Source organism: Cetorhinus maximus, chromosome 3 (genome assembly GCF_964194155.1).
Source record: "Cetorhinus maximus chromosome 3, sCetMax3.hap1.1, whole genome shotgun sequence".
Classification (NCBI taxonomy): domain Eukaryota; kingdom Metazoa; phylum Chordata; class Chondrichthyes; order Lamniformes; family Cetorhinidae; genus Cetorhinus; species Cetorhinus maximus.
The window spans coordinates 113,608,051-113,630,864 of record NC_135881.1 but is presented as its reverse complement, the minus strand read 5'-3'; the positions used below and the strand labels follow the sequence as shown (position 1 = coordinate 113,630,864).

The window sequence follows — 22,814 nt, the reverse complement described above, 5'->3', positions numbered from 1 at the left end:
ATACCAGGCTCGGTCTGACAAGTGGCAAGTAACATTCACGCCACACAAATGCTAGGCAATGGCCATTTCCAACCACAGAGAACTTAACCATTGCCCCTTGATGTTCAATGGCATTACCACTGCTGAATCCCCCACTGTCAACATCCTGGGGGTTACCAGTGACCAGAAACTGAGCTGGACTAGCCATATTAATACTATGACTACAAGAGCAGGTCAGAGGCTAGGAGTCCTGTGGTGAGTACCTCACCTCCTGACTCCCTAAAGCCTGTTCACCATCTACAAGGCACAGGTCAGGAGTGTGATGGAACACTCTCCACTTGCCTGGATGAGTGCAGCTCTAACTGCACTCAAGAAGCTTGTCACAATCCAGGACAAAGCAGCCCACTTGATTGGCACCCCATCAACAAACATTCACTTTATCGGCATATATAGGCATACCATTATTATCATTTCGAATATAAACTATAGAGCCAGGATTTTCTGGTTGTCGGGCGGGCTCGGTAGGGACGAGTGGGAGCGGCCGTGAAACAGTCTGCCACCCGCGATCGGGCCCCGACTGCAATTTCACGCTGGCTGGCCAATTAACAGCCAGCCAGCCTGAAACGCGCACTGCAGCACTCAGCACTGCTGGGCTGGGAGCAGGAAGAGTGTGAGCACAGAAATTCGTGCAGATGTGCACAGTATAAGTTCCCTGAGGCACAGGGCTGCCTCAGGGAGCTGAAGATTTTTAAAATAAAAAATAAAGAAATTAGGAATGTTAAAAACATGTCCCCTCATGTGAATCTGTCGCATGAGCAGGGACATTTAGAGATGAGTTTGAAAAGTTTAAAAATTTTTTTTAAACACCGGTCGAAACCTCATCCGGCCCATGGATGAGGCTTCACCAAAAATGCAAAGGCCGCTTGGCCTTTTCAGCCGTCCGCCAACTGAACAGTTGGACGGGCAGCGAAAAATTTCAATCAATTAGTTCATTAAGGGTCTTAATAGGCTGCTTAATTGTTGGTGGGAGCACTACCGACTCCCGCTCACCAACCAAAATATCGCACGAGTGCGCAATGAGGTCGGGACGCTGGCCCAACATCATCCCGGGTCATTTTACTCATTTGGGTTGGGCACACGCCCGCCCGACAAGCTAATAATTCTGCACCCGGAGTTTCCAGAGTCTGTGCCCAAGCAGACTGGATTAGTCAGGCACAGCAAATATTGGAAAATCAACCAGACTGTAGTGCTCCCTTGTAAAGAAACCCACCTGATTTTCCAGTCAGCCTGGGTACTGACCCAGTATTACCTCCCTTTTACAATCTGAAAGGGGACAATTGACAAAAGTAATTGAACTTAAACCACAAGGGCTGACTTTCTTCACAAGGTGTCTGCTGGACAACTAACATATACAGTACACCTGAGGTATGTGCTGTGTCTGTGAGGGAGAGAGTGTCTGTGGTTTTCCTGGCTAGGGCTACTGGTCTGGGGCCAGTGCCCTTCAACAGTTATAGTGCAGGTGCAGCCTTCTTGACCTGCTGCAGTCCATGTGGTGTAGGAACACCCACAGTTCAGTTTGGGAGGGAGTTCCAGGGTTTTGACCCAGCATCAGTGAAGGAACGGTGATATAGTTCCAAGGCTAGAGTCTTTGGGTTGGTGAGTGGGGGAGGAGCCCGCTCGCTGATCCATAAAGTGACGTGTGGTGACATCGGGCGTGTGTCCTGATGTCACTGCGTATCATTCAGGTCTTGAGTTCAGCGGGCATGCATCAGAGTTGGCTGTGCGCCCGCCAAACTGTCAAAGGCCTATTAAGGCCACTTAAACACCAATTAAACTAATTAACTGAGCTGCCCGTCCAACCTTAAAGTTGGCGGGCAGGCAAAGAGCCCAGGCGGCCTTCACATTTATCATGAAACCTCATCCAGGGGTGGGATGAGGTTTCATGAAGGTTTTTAAAGTTTAATAAAAATGTTTTAATAAAATTCATTGACATGTCCCAGTTCATGTGAGACTGTGACATGAGGGGATGTCTTAAAAATTTTTTTTCTTTATTAAAATTTTCAAAAATCAAACTGATCTCCCTGAAGTAGCTCTGTGCCTCAGGGAGATTTCTGCTCTCCTTCGCGCGAAGGCCCCGACTCAGCCTACTCCCCCCTCCCGCATCGGGAGCACACAGCGCTTCCGGGTGCGCATCACACTGGGCAGGCCTTAATTAGCCCGCCCATGTAAAATGGCGACGTGCAGCCAATCACGGACGGCGATCGGCTGCGCGCCCGCTCCTGTCCAACCCACCCGAAGGGGAGAAAATTCTCCCCCAAGTCAGGGTGGTGTATGACTTGGAGCGGAGTTTTCAGGGCGTTGTGTTACCATGTGTCTGTCACCCTTATGCTTCTAGGTGGTAGAGGTTGAGGGTTTGGAAGGTACTGCCGAAGCAGCCTTGGTGAGTTGCTGCAGTTCATTTAGTAAATGGTACACACTGCTGCCACTCTGCGCCAGCTGTGGATGAACGATTAAGGTGGTAGATGGGGCATTGATCAAGTGGGTTACTTTGTCCTGGATGGTGTTGAGCTTCTTGAATCTTTTTGGAGCTGCCTGCAGGCCTGGTTGCCAGTCTCAGAATCTGCCCACTGCTGCTGGAGAACAGCAATCAGGCTCTGAGGCCAGAAAATTACTTAGGGTGGGGTGGTGGAATCCATAAAAAAGTTGAGTGATCTTTTTCCGTTAATCATTTTCAGGCTGTCCCCGGTAAATCTTCTGCCAGATCACTAAGTCTATGGAAGTTTCAGGTATAAAACTGAAACTTTTCTATACGAGGGTTCACTGGGCAAAATGAAAGGAAACTCTAGTAATGGGGGCTGAAAGCTTTACAATAAGTCTCACTTCCCCTCACCATTTTCTTTTCACTCCACCTGGAACCTGAGCATTCTCCTTTTGAGCTGCTAAAGTAACTGGCTGCCAAATGAGGCTGAACAAGTCACAAAGTATTTTTGTACACTGGAATGGAATGACACAGGCAGAAAATGGTAAACGATCTCTTACTGAATCTCTGTGGGTCAAAGTGTTTTTACTGTGATTTCTGCAGGTTTGCTGCTACCTTATTGAAACAGTTGGGTGCCTGCAGTTTCCCTTCCTCCCCCATCCCCAGAAGGGCCTGCAACCAGAACAGGTATAGTTGAAAGGCTGAAGGCAGAGAAATGTCTAGGCATCTGCATTCTCTCAGGAACACAGCTGTTTGCAGAGGAAATGCTGTTTCTTCCCATCAGCTCAATAACTTGGAAAGTATTGGGCCTGGCTTGGCACAACTAGCTGCGTCGGATGCAGCTCCTAGCTTCAAGCTTTTGAGGCAAACCATTCAGATGGTCCCGTTCCTGACAAACAGACAGCGGGTTCCCTAGAGGACAGAGAGGCCTTTACTGACCTCACAAGAATGCTTCTCAAGAGGGATTTATGTTCTATTCTATGAGCCATATCAAAAACTTTACTGTATGACAAATAATTGGCCTCTTAAGTATTGCAATCAACATGTTTAATTTGTATCATATGACTAAATTAGTATATACAGTATATATATGAATATTACTCATATAGTTACATATATATTTCTCATGAACATAATTTCAGATCATTTCATCTTCACACCAGCTTTAGTATAACTGACCTGCCTGCCTTGCACCACCCCCGGTTTGAAGCAAAGCATTGGCAAGGCAGGGAAACTACTACTGACTGATTAAAGTTGCAATCAGCAACTTCCCTGCTGCATTTAATTGGTCCCTCCCAATTTCCCCCACCGCCATGTCTTTTCCAAGCTCTCTGGTTAACGCTTCCTGTGTTGAGATTCTACATTCTCTGAGTATGATATTTAAATGTGTAGCATCGCTACCTGCACAGCTCACACTGCATTCCCTGAGGTTATGGGCATCTTCTGCATGTTGATTTGGCACTATCCTGATGTCACACAGTTGACCTGGCTGATGTGACACCGGGGTCTAAGATTTGGACAGTGCTGGCCCTGGCAATGCCTGCAACATCCACTCTTGAAAATAAAAAGGTGAAGCAGCATGGTGGACCCTGCAGGAGCATTATTTAAAGGGCCAGGCACCTGATTGCAGTAAATTTGTGGAACTTTTTTCCATTGTAAAGTGTCTCTGGAGGGTTTTTGGAAGTGTTGTGGTGCATTCCTGGTTTTGGTAGGGAATGTTGCTGCATCCTCACAGAAATGGCAGAGAGGTAGGTAACTTGTTCAGACAAAGGCTGCAACAGGTATGGGGGAAGCAGAGGCAATGTCTCTGGGTCTGCAGCACAACAGGGAGATGGAGCAGAAGCTGTGGAGAGAACAAACTCTACGCAGCGCCCTCTGCTAAGTTGGAGCCGGACTCATCCTTGCTGCTTGACTGACAGGTAGCTGTCAGCATCTCTGTGCACATGCCCATCAGCTTTGTACTGTATGCAGCCCCATTGAGGACCTCATCTGAGTCCTTTGCAGCAGTACTTGTCTGTGAACTTGCCCTTCAGTGAGCTGGCACACCAACTTCTTCCTTTACCCCTGGCCTGGCTGCACCCCATCATTCTCACCAAGCACTGATTCTGACTCCATACTAGCCTCTAAGGTACATGTAGGGCCAATGTCTGAGCTGATGGCTGAGTGTCAGTTCAAGTGACAGGGCCTCTTTATTACTGCTGTGCTGCTGCTCTCTCTTCCTCCTGGTGTTGCTGTGACTGGGCATGTGGCAGTTTTCAGGTGTCAGAAAGCAAGAATTCAGAGGGGAAGGTTAGATGTTGAGGGGAGGGATTTGGGGTTGAAAGCAGGAGGTCTGTTGTTGCTCCATCATGATTGGCTATCAGACCAGATAGCAGGATAAGGGTGAGCTGGGGGTTGAGAAGGAACATAAGGGAGTAAAATGATGTTGGATGGTACTGCTTTCATCGCAGTTGGCACTATGATGCAGAAAACCATCTCTCCTCTATAGCTTAGGAGAAGCAGGTGTCTTTGACCCCTGTTGGCTCTGCTCTGCTCCCTTCTATCATGTAACATCTCATCTTGCAAGAGAGAGGGCAGAATGTTAATGGCTGTGTAACACAGTGTTCGACTGATGTGCCTGCCACAGCTGAATAGCTGGAGGTAGTAGAGTTGGATGCAAGGCGTTGGCAGCCTGTGAGGGTTAAGTTGGGTATTTGAATGTTATATGTGTGTCCTGTGTGCCAGGGAATACTGATAAATGAGTGATGGGATGAGGTACATTGAACTGTGTGACAGATTGGGGTTGTGGTCCGTCAGAGATGTCATGTGAATATGCATTCACTGACCTTGACCATTTGAATGAGGCCATTAGGCCTTTTGTGGCACTACTGACAGGTTCATAGATACAGTTGAACCCCCGGGCCCCTTCTTCCAATCCCTTCTGAGGGTGGTCCTTGAGGATCTCTTGGCCCCCCTGTTAGGAATCCCGACTTACTTTATTGTTGAGCGGGTGCCAGGAGCTACAGGTCCCAGTATGCCCCGAGAATCTCTGCGCATGTGCAAATCGGGAGTGGGCACGCATGCGCAGTCTAGTGTTTGGACTTGTTCAAGCCTCGGACAGGGGCCCAGAGCACGTGTGTGAAAAAGAAAACAGTGTGAAAACCGTGGACATGGGTCCTGGAGTGGCGGAGAAAGGTAAGCCCATGTGACCTGGGTGTGTTCAGAAACAGAAGAATAAGTTCTCCAGGCAGGAAAGGTACTGCTGATAAAGGCTCCAGGTAGTTAGGGCCTGAAAAGTCTGTGGGAGCTGGAAAAGTCACAGGATATGTGCCAGAAGGGGTTAGGGCTTAGAAGAATCCCTGGGAGTTATATTTAGTTGGGTATTATCAGAAGACCGGAGTTCAGAGAAACCCATGGGCAGTGCCAGCTCAGTGAAGCCAGTAGTCTAATAAAGAGCTGAAATTGCAGCAGTAAATTAGAGGCTGGAGCGCAGACTCAGGAATCCAGGGGAACGTGGTCTCGGGAGACGAGATTGAAACCCTGGAAGGTGAGCAGTCATTGAGGCAGTCTGCATCGGAGCAAATTTTGGATTGAATTCAGAGGCTAAATTTTCGAAGCTGAAGGCTGAAATCTCTTGTGAGAGAGATAGAGTTTCAATGAGATTGATTAACTCACAGAGTTTACTGGCATCTGGATAGGTCGCTGAGAAATCCGTGGACTCTGTCTTGGTTGCATCTGCCATCTATTGTGCAGTTTAGTATGTTCAACCACAGTTTGCCTGTTAATTCACATATACCTCATATTAACACTGAATGTTAGAGTATAAGATAGATATTGTAAATTGTTTTACCTTTCTGACCTTGTAGAGTAAAATTTATTTTGTTTTCAAAAGCCGTGGAATCTTGTGACTTTATTCTCTTAGCAAGTGTCTTGAATCTCAAACTTTGTCTACTCTAAACAAAAAGTTACTGGCCCCAAACCAGATCGTGCCAAACCACTCATTTGTGGTCTGGTCCAGGATCATATCACCCCGCAGAACCATGGTATCTCCCCTCATGCCCGCTTGCACTACAAATGCCTCCAGGGCCACATACATATTCTAGATCCCTCTGACTGCCCTGTGTTCAGTTTGCCAGAATTTCCATTGCAATAGCTTTTTGTGCAGCTTTCCTTTAAGAGACAGCAGTCCTTTAAGAAGTGCAGGCAGCCTGTATCATGTAATCGACCAGCTACACTGTTGAGGCTTCTTGCTATGTGCAGGTCTCACTGGCAGCATTAAGAAGCAGAAAGCAGCACTGAAAGCATACAAGCTAGTGCCACAATCATTCAGATGAGGTGGGTACATGCATTTTGCTTGTTACCCACCTCAGTCTGAACTGACCTGTGCACGTTGCAACTCACAACCCGCACACCCATAGTTGAGGGAAACAAATTTCTAGCCCTTTATCTGTTGTTCTAACTCTGGGTTGAATTTTCATTCCAAGTCAGGAGCAGGTTTGGAGGTGAGCATGCTGGGAAAATTGCAGCAATGAGTAGCATGCCAGTTTCCTGACATGTTCCCGCCTCTCAACGGTTTTGGTGGAGCCCTCTTCTCACGGGTCACAACACTCTGCCCAAGAGTGGATTATCATCAATTTAGCCAATTAATGAGCTAACTGAGAGCTCATTGCAGGGTTGTTTGAGATTTTTGTGGTGATGCGTGGGAAGCACTTTGGTGAGCAGCAAGTCCAAGAAGAGGGGGGCGACTGCACAGCGGGGGGCCATTTGGAGAAGCAGGAGACATTGCTAACGCTTGTGGTAAGTGAGGCCATTCCTGGAAATGGGGCTCAGCTACTCTGAGGTGACCTTGAGTAGTGATGAGGAACATCTCTACCACCAACAAATACAGGCTCTTGGTGCAGAGGGATGCAGAGATGATATCTGAGGGGCAGAGAGGGCACAAATGTTCTCCATTCACTATAGGGTCAAAGGCTCAGCTTCCTGGGCATGTCAGAGCAGCAGTGCCACTGGAGGTTGTGCCTATTGAGGCAGGTGGTTGCTGATTTGTGTACCCTGATGGAGGAGGACCACAGGCCTTGCCAGTCGCATGGGCTCACTCCACAAGTAACTACGAAAGTGCCTTGAACATCTTTGCCTCTGGGTCATTCCAAAGGGTGGCATCAGACTGAGTGGCACTTCACAAGTGGCCGCCCAACACTGCATCAGACAGGTGATGGATGCCCTATATTGGGGCATTTAGTTCCAGACTGATGGGGCCGGTCATGCCCAGTGGACTATGGCTTTAACTTTATAGGGGAGGTGGTGGCACAGCATTGCCACTGGATTAGTATTCCAGAGTCTCAGGCTAATGCTCTGGGAACTTTGGTTTGAATCCCACCAAGGCAGATGGTGAAATTTAAATTCAATAAAAAACCTGGGACTAGAAATCTGATGATGATCATGAAACCATTGTTGTATAACTCCACCTGGTTCACTAATGCCCTTTAGGGAAGGAAATCTGCCGTCCTTACCTGGTCTGGCCTACATGTGACTCCAGAATCACATCAATGTGGTTGACTCTTAAATGCCCTCTGAACAAGGACAGTTAGGATGGGCAACAAATGTTGACCTAGCCAGTGATGCCCACATCCCATGAATGAATAAAAAACATCTTAAAAATAGCAACATTCTCTAAAGTACAGGGCAAGATAGACTGCTGCTATATGGCCCTTAAGGCCCTGGTCAAGCAGCCAAGGGCTTTTATGACTAGGAAGGGATTCTACTCCCTCGATGTCCAGTGATGTGTGACCGCCACAGTATTTTTTGCAAGTGTGTGCACAATTTACTGGCAGTTGCCATAGCACCTTCACTCTGAGGAAATAGCAGGTGCCACAGCTGTTCATGCCACCAGAGAGACTATGTGGATGACTGTTAGGGGTAAAGGGTTACCCATTGAACAAACCGCTTCTGATACTTGTGCGCAACCCTACAATCGAAACTCAGAGTCACTACAACTGCTGTCATCTCAGCCCAAGAGCCTCCACTGAGCAGATCTTCGGACTCATGAAAATGCACTTCTGGTGCCTTGATGGGTCAGGTGGTGCCCTCCAGTACTTTCCCTCGAATTTCTCCCATGGTGGTGGTTTGTTGCACTCCGCACAACATGGCCCTCCAGAGAGATATGGAACTCGAAGAGGGAGATGTAGAGCAGTGGCACATGTCCTTGGAGAAGGAGGGGGAAACTGTGGTGGAGGCAGTGATCCTGAGCTGCAATGCCTTCCAGGGGGCTGGCTAAGGTGTCAAACCATTGACTGGGATGGCAGGGAATCTTGGGCTGCACTGATCCCCGCACATTTATCCTGAAGGCGACACACCCTGGATTACATATGACTCAGTACCACACCTCTCCCACAAGAAGTGGCCATGTCCAAAATGTCTGCCACACAGATACATTTGCTGTTTCCCCACAATACCTGGAATATACATCACCACAGGCCACACAATGATCCTAGCACCCAGCTTTGTGTTACATACCCACTGCATCATGATGGTGCCTTAATTCCCACATTAGGACCCCATGAAGTCTCATGGAATCAGGTCAATCATGGGCAAGGGACCCTCCTGCTGATTACCACATACCGCCCTCCCTCAGCTGACGAATCAGTGCTCCTCCATGTTGAACACCAGTCGGAGGAAGCACTGAAGGTGACAAGGGCACAGAATGTACTCTGGGTGGGAGACATCAATGTCCAACACCAAGAGTGGCTCGGTAGCACCATTACTGACCAAGCTGGCCATGTCCTAAATGACACAGCTGCTAGACTGGATCTGCGGCAGGTGGTGAGGGAACCAACAAGAGAGAAAAACATAATTGACCTCATCCTCACCAAACTGCCTGCCACAGATGCATCTGTCTATGACAGTATCGTAGGAGTGGCCACCGCACAGTCGTTATGGAGACAAAGTCCCGCCTTCACATTGAGGATACCCTCCATTATGTTGTGTGGCACTGCCACTGTACTATATGGGATAGATTTCAAACAGATATAGCAACTCAAGACTAGGCATCCATGAGACGCTGTGGGTGATCAGCAGCAGCAGAATTATGCTTGAACACAATCTGTAACCTCATGGCCCAGCATATCCCCCATTCTACCATTACCACCAAGCCAGAGGATCAACCTTGGTTCAATGAAGAGTGCAGCAGGGCATGCCAGGAGCAGCAGTGAGCATGGCAAAAAATGAGGTGTCAACCTTGTGAAGCTGTAACACAGGACTACCTGTGTGCCAAACAGCATAAGCAGCAAGTGATAGACAGAGCTAAGCAATCCCACAACCAACGGATCAAATCTAAACTCTGCATTCCTGCCACATCCAGTCGTGAATGGTGGTGTTCAATTAAACAACTCACTGGAGGAGGAGGCTCCATAAAGATCCCCATCGTCAATTAAGGGGGAGCCCAGCACACCAGTGCAAAAGACAAGGCTGAAGCATTTGTAACAATCTTCAGCCAGAAGTGTCAAGTGGATGATCCATCTCGGCCCCCTCTGGAGGCCCGCAGTATCACAGATGCCAGTCTTCAGCCAATTGAATTCACGCCACATGATATCAAGAAACAGCTGAAGGCACTGGATAGTGCAAAGGCTATGGGCCCTGACAATATTCCAGTAGTAGTACTGAAGACTTGTTCTCCAGAACTTGCCGCGCCCCTAACCAAGCTGTTCCAATACAGTTACAACACTGGTATTTATCCGGCTCTGTGGAAAATTGCCCAATATGTCCCATACACAAAAAGCAGGACAAATCCAACCCGGCCGATTGCCGCCCCATCAGTCTACTCTCGATCATCAGTAAAGTAAGGGAAGGGGACATCAACAGTGCTATCAAGTGGCACTTGCTTAGCAATAACCTGCTCATTGACACCCAGTTTGGGTACCGCAAGGCTACTCAGCTCCTGACATCATTACAGCCTTGGTTCAAACATGGACAGAAGAGTAGAACTCCCAAAGTGAGGTGAGAATGACTGCCTTTGACATTAAGGTCACATTTGACCGAGTGTGACATCAAGGAGCCCTAGCAAAACTGGAGTCAATGGGAATCAGGAGGAAAATTCTCCACCGGTCAGAGTCATGCCTAGCACAAAGGAAGATGGTTGTGGTTGTTGGAGATCAGTCATCTCAGCTCCAGGACATCACTGCAGGAGTTCCTCAGGTTAGTGTCCTAGGCCCGACCATTTTCAGCTGCTTCATCAATGACCTTCCTTCCATCATAAGGTCAGAAGTGGGGGTGTTCACTGATTGCACGATGTTCAGCACCATTTGCAACTCCTCAGATACTGAAACAATCTATGTCCAATAGCAACAAGATCTGGACAATATCCAGGCTTGGGTTGACAGGTGGCAAGTAACATTCGCGCCACACAAATGCTAGGCAATCACCATCTCAAACAAGCGAGAATCTAACTATCACCACTTGATGTTCAATTACATTACCATCACTGACTCCCCCACTATCAACATCCTGGGGGGTTACCATCGACCAGAAACTGAACTGGACTAGCCATATAAATACTGTGGCTACAAGAGCAGGTCAGACGTTAGGAATCCTGTGGTGAGTAACCCAACTCCTGACTTCCCAAAGCCTGTTCGCCATCTACAAGGTACAAGTCAAGAGTGTGGTGGAATACTCTCCACTTACCTGGATGCGTGCAGCTCCTACAACATTCAAGATGCTCGACACCGTCCAGGACGAAGCAGCCCACTTGATTGGCACCCCATCCACAAACATTCACTCCACCACTGACGTACTGTAGCAGCAGTGAGTACACTCTACAAGATGCACTGCAAGGCTCCCTAGACAGCACCTTCCAAGCCCATGACCGCTACCATCTAGAAGGACAAGGGCAGCAGATAGATGGGAACACCACCACCTGGAAGTTCCACTCCAAGTCACTCACCATCCTGACTTGGAAATATATCACCATTCCTTCACTGTCTCGCTCAGTCGAAATCCCGGAATTCCCTCCCTAACAGCACTGTGGGTGTACCTACACCACATGGACTGCAGAGGTTCAAGAAGGTTCAAGAAGGCAGCTCACCACCACCTTCTAAAGGGCAATTAAGGGACGGGTAATAAATGCTGGCCTAGCCATTGATGCCCACATCCCATGAATGAATTAAAAAAAAACAGTGGGATCACACAAATCTGGGTGCTACCATGAACCATCTCATTACATTGAAGGCTAATCAGTAAACAGAAACATTACAAAAATCATCCAAGCGAACTCTAGAATGTAATTACTGACACAGCATCATCCTCACAGGGCTGCTCCTACAGGATTCACCCCCTGTGGCTGAGATAGACGTGGAGGCTTCCTGCTCACTTGTGTCTGTGTGTGGCTGAGATGCCCATGGTGCCCACCTCAGTATTGAAGTGTCAGTGGGGGCACTGCCCTGGGCTGCTCAACCTGTCTTGATACAGGGGCCTTCTTGCTCATGGGGCTTTGCTATATAGATGGTGCTTCAGTCAGAGGGACCAAAGTGTTAGCCACTGATGAAGGTGCCCCATGAGGGGCATCACCCTAGACACCATCTCTGCCTGTTCATGCCCTTTCATAGCGTGAATGCATGTCAGAGGGAACCAGAAGCCGGGGGGCATCAGGTTGCTTATCCACGTATCCTTACACCATCAGTACAACGGACCAGTCAGTGGTACTGAATTTGACATGCATGTCGGTGTGATGTTTTTGCATCCACTCAGCATGATGTCACATATGGCTGTCCATGAGCAGGCCAGGGATGGAAATGATCCAGCCATCGGGGCGAATAAAAATTCAGCCCTTTGGGTCTGTAGCTCTTCACACTTTCCAGTGGAGGTGAAGGTGATGAAATGGCTCTTGCTGTTGTGGTTTCCTTTTATTCCCTTTAGTCTTCCCTGTAGTATCAGCATTCCTACCTCGCCCTTGCACGAGTTGTTCTTTCAGCTGTTGCCATGTTACCAGATTGTAAAGCAAAGCTCTCTCAGCGCTCAACTAGTGGACCGACATGTATTAGGGTTGGGAAGGCAGAGAGTTCTCCTGCACTTTTATGGCAGTAGATTTAAAATAGATTTTAAAAGGAATTGAGTGGCCTTTAAAACTTATATTTTGCTGGTTTCAAGTCATCTTGCACAGTGCTGATACTTTTAACAGCTACAAGGTGAATGGAACAGGCAAAGAAAAATGGCTGTCATCAGCCTTGTTGATTGAAGCTCACCCTATCCCGTTACCTATTTAATTTTGGACTTGACAAAAAGCAGTAACCCTATTGAAGCTCTGATTTTAACTTGGAGATGATATCTGGAAGGCAGGGCAGAAGCAATGAAGCCTGGCAACTTTAACTCCCAAGGTAGATCCACACAGCCCTGCTTAGTTTCTTGCCCAAAATTTAGCAGGAAATGGCAGATAATTGGCAGAGGAGAGCAGAATGCTGAGTAGCAGGAAAATCAGCTAAGTCAAGAATACAAGTGCTTCATATGAACATATGGACGTATGCATTAGGAGCAGGAGTTGGCCATTTGGCCCCTCGAGCCTGCTCCACCATTCGATAAGATCATGGCTGATCTGTTTGTGTTCCAAGTTCCACATTTCCTTCTACCTTGATAACCTTTGATTCCCTTGCCTAACAAAAACCTATCTACCTCCACCTTAAATATATTCAATGACCCCTCCTCTACCGCCTTCAGAGTTAGAGTTCCAAAGTCGCACAACCCTCTTAGAGAAAAAAATTCTCCTCATCTCTGTCCTAAAAGGGCAACCCCTAATTTTAAAACAGTGCCCTCTAGTTCTGGATTCACCCACAAGAGGAAACATCCCTTCCACACCCACCTTGTCAACACCATTCGGGATCTTATATACTTCAATCAAGTCACCTCTCACTCTTCTAAACTCCAATGAAAACAAGCCTAGTCCGTCTAACCTTTTCTCATAAGACACTCATTCCAGGTTTCAATCTGGTAAACCTCCTCTGAACCGCCTCCAATGCATTTACATCCTTCCATAAATAGGAGACCAAAACTGCACAAAGTATTTGAGGTGTGGTCTCACCAATGCCTTGTATAACTGAAGCATAACATCCTTACCTTTATGTTCAAATCCTCTCATAATAAAAGCATTCCATTAGCCTCCTTAATTACTTGCTGTACATGCATATAAGCTTTTTGTGACTCACGCACTAGAACACCTAGATCCCTCTGCACCTCAGAATTCTGCAGTCATTCTCTGTTTCAGTAATACTCTGCCTTTTTAATCTTCTTCCCAAAGTGAACAACTTCACAATTTCCCACATTTTACTCCGTCTGCCAGATTGCTGCCCACTCACTCAACCTATCTATATCTGTCTGCACCTTTTTATGTCCTCTTCACAACCTCCTTTCCTACCTATCTTTGTGTCATCTGCAAATTTAGCTACCATGCCTTCGCTCCACTCATCTAAGTCATTGATATAAATTGTAAAAAATTGAGGCCTCAACATTGATCCCTGCGGGACTCCACTCGTCACATCCTGCCAATCAGAAAAGACCCATTTATGCCTGTTCTCAGTTTTCTACCAGCCAACCAATCTTCTATCCATGCTAATCTGTTAACCCCCATGCCATGAGCTTTTATTTTTCACAATAATCTTTAATGTGGCAGCTTATCAAATGCCTTCTGGAAATCCAAGTACAGTACGCCTACAGGGTCCCCTTTATCCACAGTGCATTTTACTCCTTCAAAGAACCCCAATAAATTGGTTAAACATGATTTCACTTTCATAAAGCCATGCCTTCTCTTCCCAAACACCTTGAGTTTTTCTAAGTGCCCAGCTATAACCTCCTTAATGATTGATTCTAACACCTTTCCCACGACAGACGTCAAACTAACAGGCCTATAGTTTTTTGCCTTCCCCCTTCTTGAATAGAGGGATTATATTTCCCCACTTTCCAGTCTGATGGAACTTTTCCAGAGTCTACCAAATCTTGGATAATTAACACCAACGCATCCACTATCTCATTCGCCACCTCTTTTGAGTCCCCAGGATGAAGTCCATCAGGCCCCGAAGACTTGTCATCCCGCAGCTCCATCAGTTTGCTCAGTACCACTTCCCTAGTGATTGTAATTTCACCAAGTTCCCCTCTCCCTTGCACCTCTTGATTTACAGCTATTACTGGAATGTTTTTTGTATCCTGTGTAGTGAAGACAGAAGCAAAATATTTGTTCATTTCATCCGCCATTTCCTTATTATCTATTATTAATTCCCCATTCTCACTCTCCAGAGGACCAACATTCACTTTGCTTACTCATTTCCTTTTTAAATACCTGTAGGAACTCTTGTTATCCATTTTTACATGGCCAGCTAGCTTCTTCCCATACTCTAATTTATTTCTCCTGATTTCTCCTTTTGGTCATTCCCTGCCGTTCTTTATATTCTGACCAATCATCTGACCTGCCACTCATCTTTGCACAGTTATATACTTTTTCCTTAAATTTGATGCTTTGCATAACTTCTTTAGTTAACCAGGGATCATGGGTCATCCCCTTAGAATTTTTCTCTATAGTAGGAATATACTTATTCTGAGTATTCTGAAATATCCCCATAAATGTCTGCCACTGCTTTTGCATTGATCAATCCTCTAGCCTAGTATCCCAGTTCACTTCAGCTAGCTCAGCCGACATAGTTGCCCTTATAGAACAAACACAAAAATACCTGGAAAAACTCAGCAGGTCTGACAGCATTTGCGGAGAGGGATACAGTTGACATTTTGAGTCCGTATGACCCTTCATCAGAACTAAGACATATAGAAATGAGATGAAATATAAGCTGGTAGAAGGGGGTGGGACAGGAGAGCTTGATAGGGGGCCAGTGATAGGTGGAGGCCAAGAAGAGACTGCCAAAGATGTCATAGACAAAAGGACAAAGGGGTGTTGATGGTGGTGATATTATCTAAAGGATGTGCTAATGCGGACATTAAGGGAGGCAAGCTAGTGGCAGATAGCCCTAGTGCGGGTGGGGTGGGGGGAAGGGATCGAAATGGGCTAAAAGGTGGAGATGAAACAATAGATCAAAATAAATTTAACAATAGGAGGGGGAAAAAAATGTATAGTTGTAAAAAAATTATAAATTAGTGGAAAAGGGGGGATCAGAAGTGGGGTGGGGATGGAGGAGAGAGTTCATAATCTGAAATTGTTGAACTCAATATTAAGTCCGGAAGACTGTAAAGTGCCTAGTCGGAAGATGATGTACTGTTCCTCCAGTTTGCGTTGAGCTTCACTGGAACATTGCAGCAGGCCAAGGACAGACATGTGGGCATGAGAGCAGGGTGGTGTGTTGAAATGGCAAGCGACAGGGAGGTCTGGGTCATGCTTGCGGACAGACCGAAGGTGTTCCACAAAGCGGTCACCCAGTCTGCGTTTGGTCTCTCCAATATAGAGGAGATCGCATTGGGAGCAGCGAATGCAGTAGACTAAATTGAGGGAAGTGCAAGTGAAATGCTGCTTCACTTGAAAGGAGTGTTTGGGCCCTTGGACGGTGAGGAGGGGGGGAAGTAAAGAGGCAGGTGTTGCACCTTCTGTGGTTGCATGGGAAGGTGACATGGGAGGGGGTTGAGGTGTAGGGAATGATGGAGGTCCTTATGCAAGTTTAAAATACTAGTATTAGACCCACTCATCTCTCTTTCAAACTGGATGTAAAATTCAATCATAATGTGGTCACTGCTACCTAGGGTGCCTTTACTCCAGTGTCATTGATTAATCTTGTCACATTACACAAATGATCTCATGATTGGAAAAGGGGTGAGCTAGTGCAAAGGAAGCCTCAGCCTTCCTTACGAGGCCTGGGGGAGTACTCCTTCACCTCCAGGCCCCACAATTTAGATAGAAAAATGTTTCAAAATGCTTACCTTCTTTGGCCTCTTGTTGCCCAGAGCCTTCTTTTCTCTATATTTCCCCACCGATTAAAATAGAAGTCAGGTCCCAAAGGCATCATCAGAACTCAAACTACATATTTAACAAAAGACCATGCTGGTAAGATTAGCATTTTACCTGTCTGCTTAGAGGAGCAGGTTAAAATTCAAGACCACAGGAAGAGAGTGAGACAACTGTGGGGACCTCCACTAACAGATTTTAACTGCCTGCACACCTAGTTTTTGCAGAGTTAATGTCACTCCTTTAAAGACTTGAGGGACATTAAAATAATTTTCTGGCAGGGCGAATAAAACGGGGCTATAACCCGCTCTAGATAAGCTTGGAGAACATGTGTCTCATTATTCCACCCTTCTTAACACCAAGTTGGTTGAACCTGTGACCTGACTGGAAAAAGGCCTATTGTCAGACACAGGAAAGTCATCTATTCAAAGCATTTCTCACCTTGTAACATTTAGATCCTGTTCATAGAATAAATTGGTTCCAGAAATCAACAAAAATGTTGAAACAAAACTTTTGTCAATGAACAGCAGAGTTTTGTATTTGGATCGGTGTGCAGTTTGTTCAATTGATTCACTAGCACCACTGAATGTATGATGTACACTAACTTGCTGCACGAAGGCTACAGAATTCTGACTAAAATGGGAGATGAGATAGATTTGCTTTTCCACTGTGCCTGCGGAATCAACATTCTGTTTCTTACACTGCATATAGGGGGAGGCAATGGTGTAGTGATATTTTTGCTGGACTAGTAATCCAGAAACCAAGTGTAATGCTCTGGGGACTAGGGTTTGAATCCTGCCGCAGCAGATGGTGGAATTTGAATTCAATAAAAATCTGGGGGTGAATTTTCTCCCTGTCGGTGGGGGGGGGGGAGGGGTTTGGATGGGAGTGGGCAGGTGCATAGCTGATTGTCAGCTGCATGCCGCCATTTTACGTGATGCTGTGCGGGTAGGGGGAGTAGGCTGAGTCTGGAAGTCGCGGCACGGAGCTGCCTCAGGGAGATTAGTTTGAGATTTGAAAATTTTAATAAGCAAAAAAAAAATTAAGACATGTTCCCACTCGAGCTGGGTGTCAATGAATTGTATTAAAAAAATTTATTAAACTTTAAAAACTTTCATGAAACCTCATCCTGCCCGTGAATGAGGTTTCATAATAAATGTGAAGGCCACCTGGGCTCTTAGCCTGCCCGCCAATGTTAAGGCTGAATGGGCAGCTCAGTTAGTTGGTTTAAATGGTGTTTAAATGGCCTTAATAGGCTTTTGACAGTTCGGTGGGCGTGCAGCCGACTCCGGTGCGTGCCCACTAAACTCAAGATCTGAATAACATGCGGTGATGTCGGCATGCACACTCGACATCGCCGAGTATCATTTTAGGCGTTGGCGAGCAGGCCTCACCTCCGCTTGCCAACCCGAAAATTCTGGCCCTGGAATTTGAAGTCTAAAGATGACTATGAAACCATTGTCAATTGTTGTAAAAACGCATCTGATTCACTAATGCCCTCTAGGGAAGGAAATCTGCCATCCTTACCTGGTCTGGCCTATATGTGACTCCAGACCCACAGCAATGTGGTTAACTTTTAGGGGAGAATTTTCTCCCCTTCGGGGGTCTGAGCGGGAGCGGGCGCGCAACCGATTGGTTGCGCGTCACCATTTTGCATGGGTGGGCCAATTAAGGCCAGCCCAGCCTGACACGCACCCGGAAGCGCTGAGCGCTCCCTGTGCAGGCGGAGGGGAGGAGGCTGAGTTGGGGCCTGCACTCTTTCGCATATGCGTACGAAAGAGCGTAGAAATCTCCCTGAGGCACAGATCTGCCTCAGGGAGATTAGTTTGATTATGAAAAGCTTAAATAAAGAAAAAAAAATTCAGACATGTCCCCTCATGTGACAGTCTCACATGAGCTGGGACATGTCAATGAATTTTAATAAAACATTTTTATTCAATTTATAAACACTTCATGAAACCTCATCCTGCCCGTGGATGAGGTTTCATGATAAATGCGAAGGCCGCCAGGGCACTTTGTCTGCCTGCCAACCTTAAGGTTGGACGGGCAGCCCAGACAGCAAGCTTAATTAGTTTATTAACAGCCTTAATAGGCCTTTAACAATTTGGCGGGCATGCAGCTGACTCCGGTGCATGCCCACCGAACTGAAGACCTGAATGACGTGTGGTGACGTCGAGACACATGCCCGACATCACCACGCATCATTTTACGCATCGGCGAGCGGGGCCCGCCCTCGCACGCCAACCAGAAGATTCAGGCCTTAAATGCACTCTGAACAAGGGCAATTAACGATGGGCAATAAATGCTGGCCTAGCCAGTGACATATCATATCCCATGAATTAATAAAAAATAAAAATACACTCAGACTACAGGACCTGCCTTCAGTTAACAGAGGTAACTTGAAGTTTTCAAGTAAAAACATTATGAAGATATTAGAATGTACAAAAATAGTTCAATTGCGAAATGTAAGCAATGAGGTTTTTGTTTATTAATTTTACTAAAAAACTTAGTTTGGGTATTAGAAATTTTTTGCAAAAAGCTGTTTGAGTAATTTGATTCATCAAAAAACTATGACAATCAATTGTTTACATAGGAAATTACATCAGTCAATGGCAGTTTTAATGATAAATGTTGACATAAACGTGTAACTAAAACTCATAACAATGGGAAACGAGGTTTGCAAACAGTAAGTGCAATATTTTTTAGGATTTGTAATAACGCACAGACTGAATTAACCAGTTAATTGAAAGCCCAGCAGGGCCCATAGCTGAGACATGGTTGAAATGAGGAAGATAAGGGACTGCCAAGCTTGGCATATTGCCACTAACTGGCAGAAACCGGACAGGTGGGCAGTTAAAATGCCCCGAGTTACTTATGAGACGGAAAGCTGTCGGATCCTGCTAATTGAGATTTTTAGCCGCCCTCTGGACATACGTCTAAGCTGTTCACACATTCCCAAAGCCACCAAGATCCTTCTTTAAATATGCAGATCATCCCGACTGCTCTTTTAACGCTTTATTGGAACCCCATCCACTACCTTAGACATTCACTCCCTCCACCACCAATGCACAGTGGCAACATTGTGCACCATCTATAAAATGCACTGCAGCAACTCACCAGGGCTCCTTTGACAGCACCTTCCAGACCCTGGATCTCTACTACCTAGAAGGACAAGGGAAACAGGTTTATGGAAAAACCACCTTCTGCAAGTTCCCCTCTAAGCCACACACCACCTGGACTTGGAACTATATTGCCATGCTTTCATTGTTGTTGGGTCAAAATCCTGGAGCTGCCCTCCAAACAGCGTTGGGGTGCACATACAGCACATGGACTGCAGCAGCTCACCACGATCTTCTCAAGGGCAATTAGGGATGGGCAATGGTTGCTGACCTAGCCAGTGATGCTCAGATCCCGTGAAAGAACTTTTAAAAATTCTGCGATGACATCCCAAAATGTGTGTAATATAAAACATTCATGGGCAGAAATTTTCACTCGATGGGCAGGTGTGCGACCGACCCACTCAAGCGTGAAACGACATGCGTTGACATCGGCCAAGTGTGCCAACGTCAGCGTGCAGTCGCGTGATAGTTCGGTCAGCGGGCACGCAGCGGAGACGGCAGTGTGCCTGCCGGCAATTCAAAGGCATGTTAAGGCCATTAAACAATCAATTAAATAATTTTTTTTCACTGCTTGTCCAACCTAACTGTTGGCGGGCAGGCAAAAAGGCCAAGCAACCTTTGCATTTTTTTGAAAACCTCACCCATGGGCAGCATGAGGTTTCCAAAAGCAAATACTAATAAAATAAAAGTTTTAAAATTTAATTAATTTCATTACATTTTTTTTTCATCTCTCGTCATCTCCCTGAGGCACAGAGCTGCCTCAGAGAGATTATGCAGCGCTCACTTGTGCACATGTACGAAGTTCGCCCCCCCCCCCTCCCCCACCCGCACACGCAGCACTACCACTTGCGTGTCACACTGGGTGGGCCTTAATTGGCACGCCAACATGAAATTGCGGTGCTGTACTGATCGCAGGCGGTGGTCAGCTTCCTGACCGCCCCCGCCAAGGGCAAAATTCTGTCCCATGTGAGCTTTGAACTTACTGCCTACATTCTAAACCATGTTAGAAATATTCCACCTGGCCATGGCTGGATCTCTTCAGGTTCACTGGTCAAAGCCTTCCCAGGTTATCAGCTACACTGAAGAAGCTCTTCCCGCCACAAACTTACCCTGACAAGTTAATGACAGGTCAGGAAACTGGTTTGCTAGTTTTAAAATTATGAAATTGGGGTTAAAAAAGTTCTAAAATGGCTTTTTAATATCTCAGTTACTTAACCAACAGATCCAAGGGGGGTTAGCTGCTTGCTTTCAATCTTGTCCCACTGAAACTTGGAAAAGAGCAAGATGATATTGGGATCCCAACCCAACATCAATATATGTTGATTTACTTCCCATCCTGCACCAAAACCTGCTGTCCCTTGATTATAAAGATTTAGTCAATTGTTGCTACACTAGGGCTGCATTGAGTCAAGGAATCTGTATGGACAGCAGAGGAATTCACTTCAATGTGTTGGCATCGGCCTCCGTTGAGGCTTACAATGGCTGTACCTCCTGCCATCTTCTGGGCTTTTCTATCCATTTACAATCCCCCACCATCCCTTCTGGTGCTACAGTGTTACCTTGTTTAGTTTCCAACTCAACTATGGTTGTGATCCAGTCATCTATAAGAGACAGGGATATGAGGTGAGGAAACAGCCAACAATGATAAACAATTACAACACCTCCTGTCTCAAATTACTCATAAATGGTGTCTCAGAAAATTATTTTCTGAAAGAAATCCCCCTGATTTGTATTTGAATTAATCATCATTAGCTGTTTCCCGGGAAAAGGGATAGTAACAGGAAAAGCGGCTTTTTTATTTGTTGACTTCCATGAGCAATGCCATAGGAGGTCAACTAGAAAAATTATAAATATGGTATCAATTAATCAGCAGATAATGAGTAGAGCACTCACACAATGTAAACCATTATTTAATGAAGCTAGTTGACAACTGGATCTTAAATTACGGTGATGAAACCGAGAACAAGACACTAAATTATATTTTTTTTTTCAGGTTGGATTTTCTCTATGTCTGGCATTCTGGGGTATACGAAGTGTATTGAAAATCTAATATCTACCAATGGACACCAGTATGAGAATGAACCACCTCCACAGCAACACTGTAACATGGTCAGCTTCAGCATGCATAGCTCACAAAGTGCTTGGGGACAGTATTAAATGTGTCATGGCTCTATATAAATTAGCAAAAAAGAAATAATTTTACAATGTAACATTTTAGGGGAAAACAAGAAATATGTTTTTGACTGCAAATAACTTAATAGGAAATAAAATAATTTAACATTTTAGAATCAGAAGTCAAAAAGAATAGTAATTTGTGATATTTTGCAGTAGATAATGGAAAGAATTTATGTTGTGATATGTATTGACTATAAATTTTCTTGATATTTAATTCTAACTATACTAAAATTTGCAAAACTTAAGCACAGGCTATACGAACTCAGGCTGTTATTTTACATAACAAAAGTCAATGACTGAGAACAGCAGTATAGTGCCACTGTGGATTCTCTGCATTTGTTCTCTGCCCTCTGCATAGTGCTTCTTAATAGGGTTGATTTGTGTAGCACATATATCATAAAATTCTGTTCATAACCTCCAATTTTGTTTTAAAAAACCATATGAAGAGTTTTGTTATGAACACCAAGCAATCATTTCAAAAAATCAATTTGGAAGCTTGCATGTAATTAACAAATGCTGAAGGTAACCTGAAATTTTGTTAGTATATTCCGACTTCAAAAAATGATCCATAACTGTTGAAACCTAATTTAATTAATGCAAATAAATATTTCATGAATCTCTACAACAATGTGATTACATTTGTACCTCAGTCTTAGAGATCTATTTTGGTGTTTTGTGTCATTTTTATGTCCTGTCTCACAAGATTCTGTGGTCCTTGTCTTTTCTATAAATAAATCATGCTAGAACTAACATTTCACGTGATCTGGAAACTTTACCAACTACTTATTTCTACAGAAAGTGCTGATGAAATGAATAGCTGGTAATATTTCCAGATCACAATGAAATGTTAGTTCTAGCATGGTTTTTGGTCATCAATTGGAAGGTTCCATATTTATGTCTTGCTTTCACCTTCCTCAGATAAAAACTGAGGAAAAATATTTATTAATCATCTCTACACCCTCAAGTACAAGGTGGTTCCTTTGCCTCTGAGCGATGATACCCCTTCTTTAAGCATCCTTTTACTTCTTATGTGCTGATAAAAGGCCTTGCTATTTCCTTTTATGGTAACTGTTGACATGTTTTCTTGGTCCCTCAGTCTTCCCAGTCTCCTTTACAGCTTCCATTTATACTTTTTATATTTCTTGTAGTTTGTTTCTGTATTATC

At 45.4% G+C, this 22,814-nt stretch overlaps 1 protein-coding gene across 1 annotated transcript in view; it reads left to right on the top strand.

Annotated features, from left to right (window-relative positions):
• agmo (alkylglycerol monooxygenase) overlaps window positions 1-22,277 on the top strand; it is a 497,656-nt gene extending 475,379 nt beyond the window's left edge. Inside the window, exon 13 of the mRNA XM_078538835.1 lies at window positions 21,468-22,277. Coding sequence (XP_078394961.1) covers window positions 21,468-21,524 — 57 coding nt within the window. The 3' untranslated portion in view covers window positions 21,525-22,277. The remainder of the gene's footprint in view (window positions 1-21,467) is intronic.
• The last annotated feature ends 537 nt before the right edge of the window (window positions 22,278-22,814 follow it).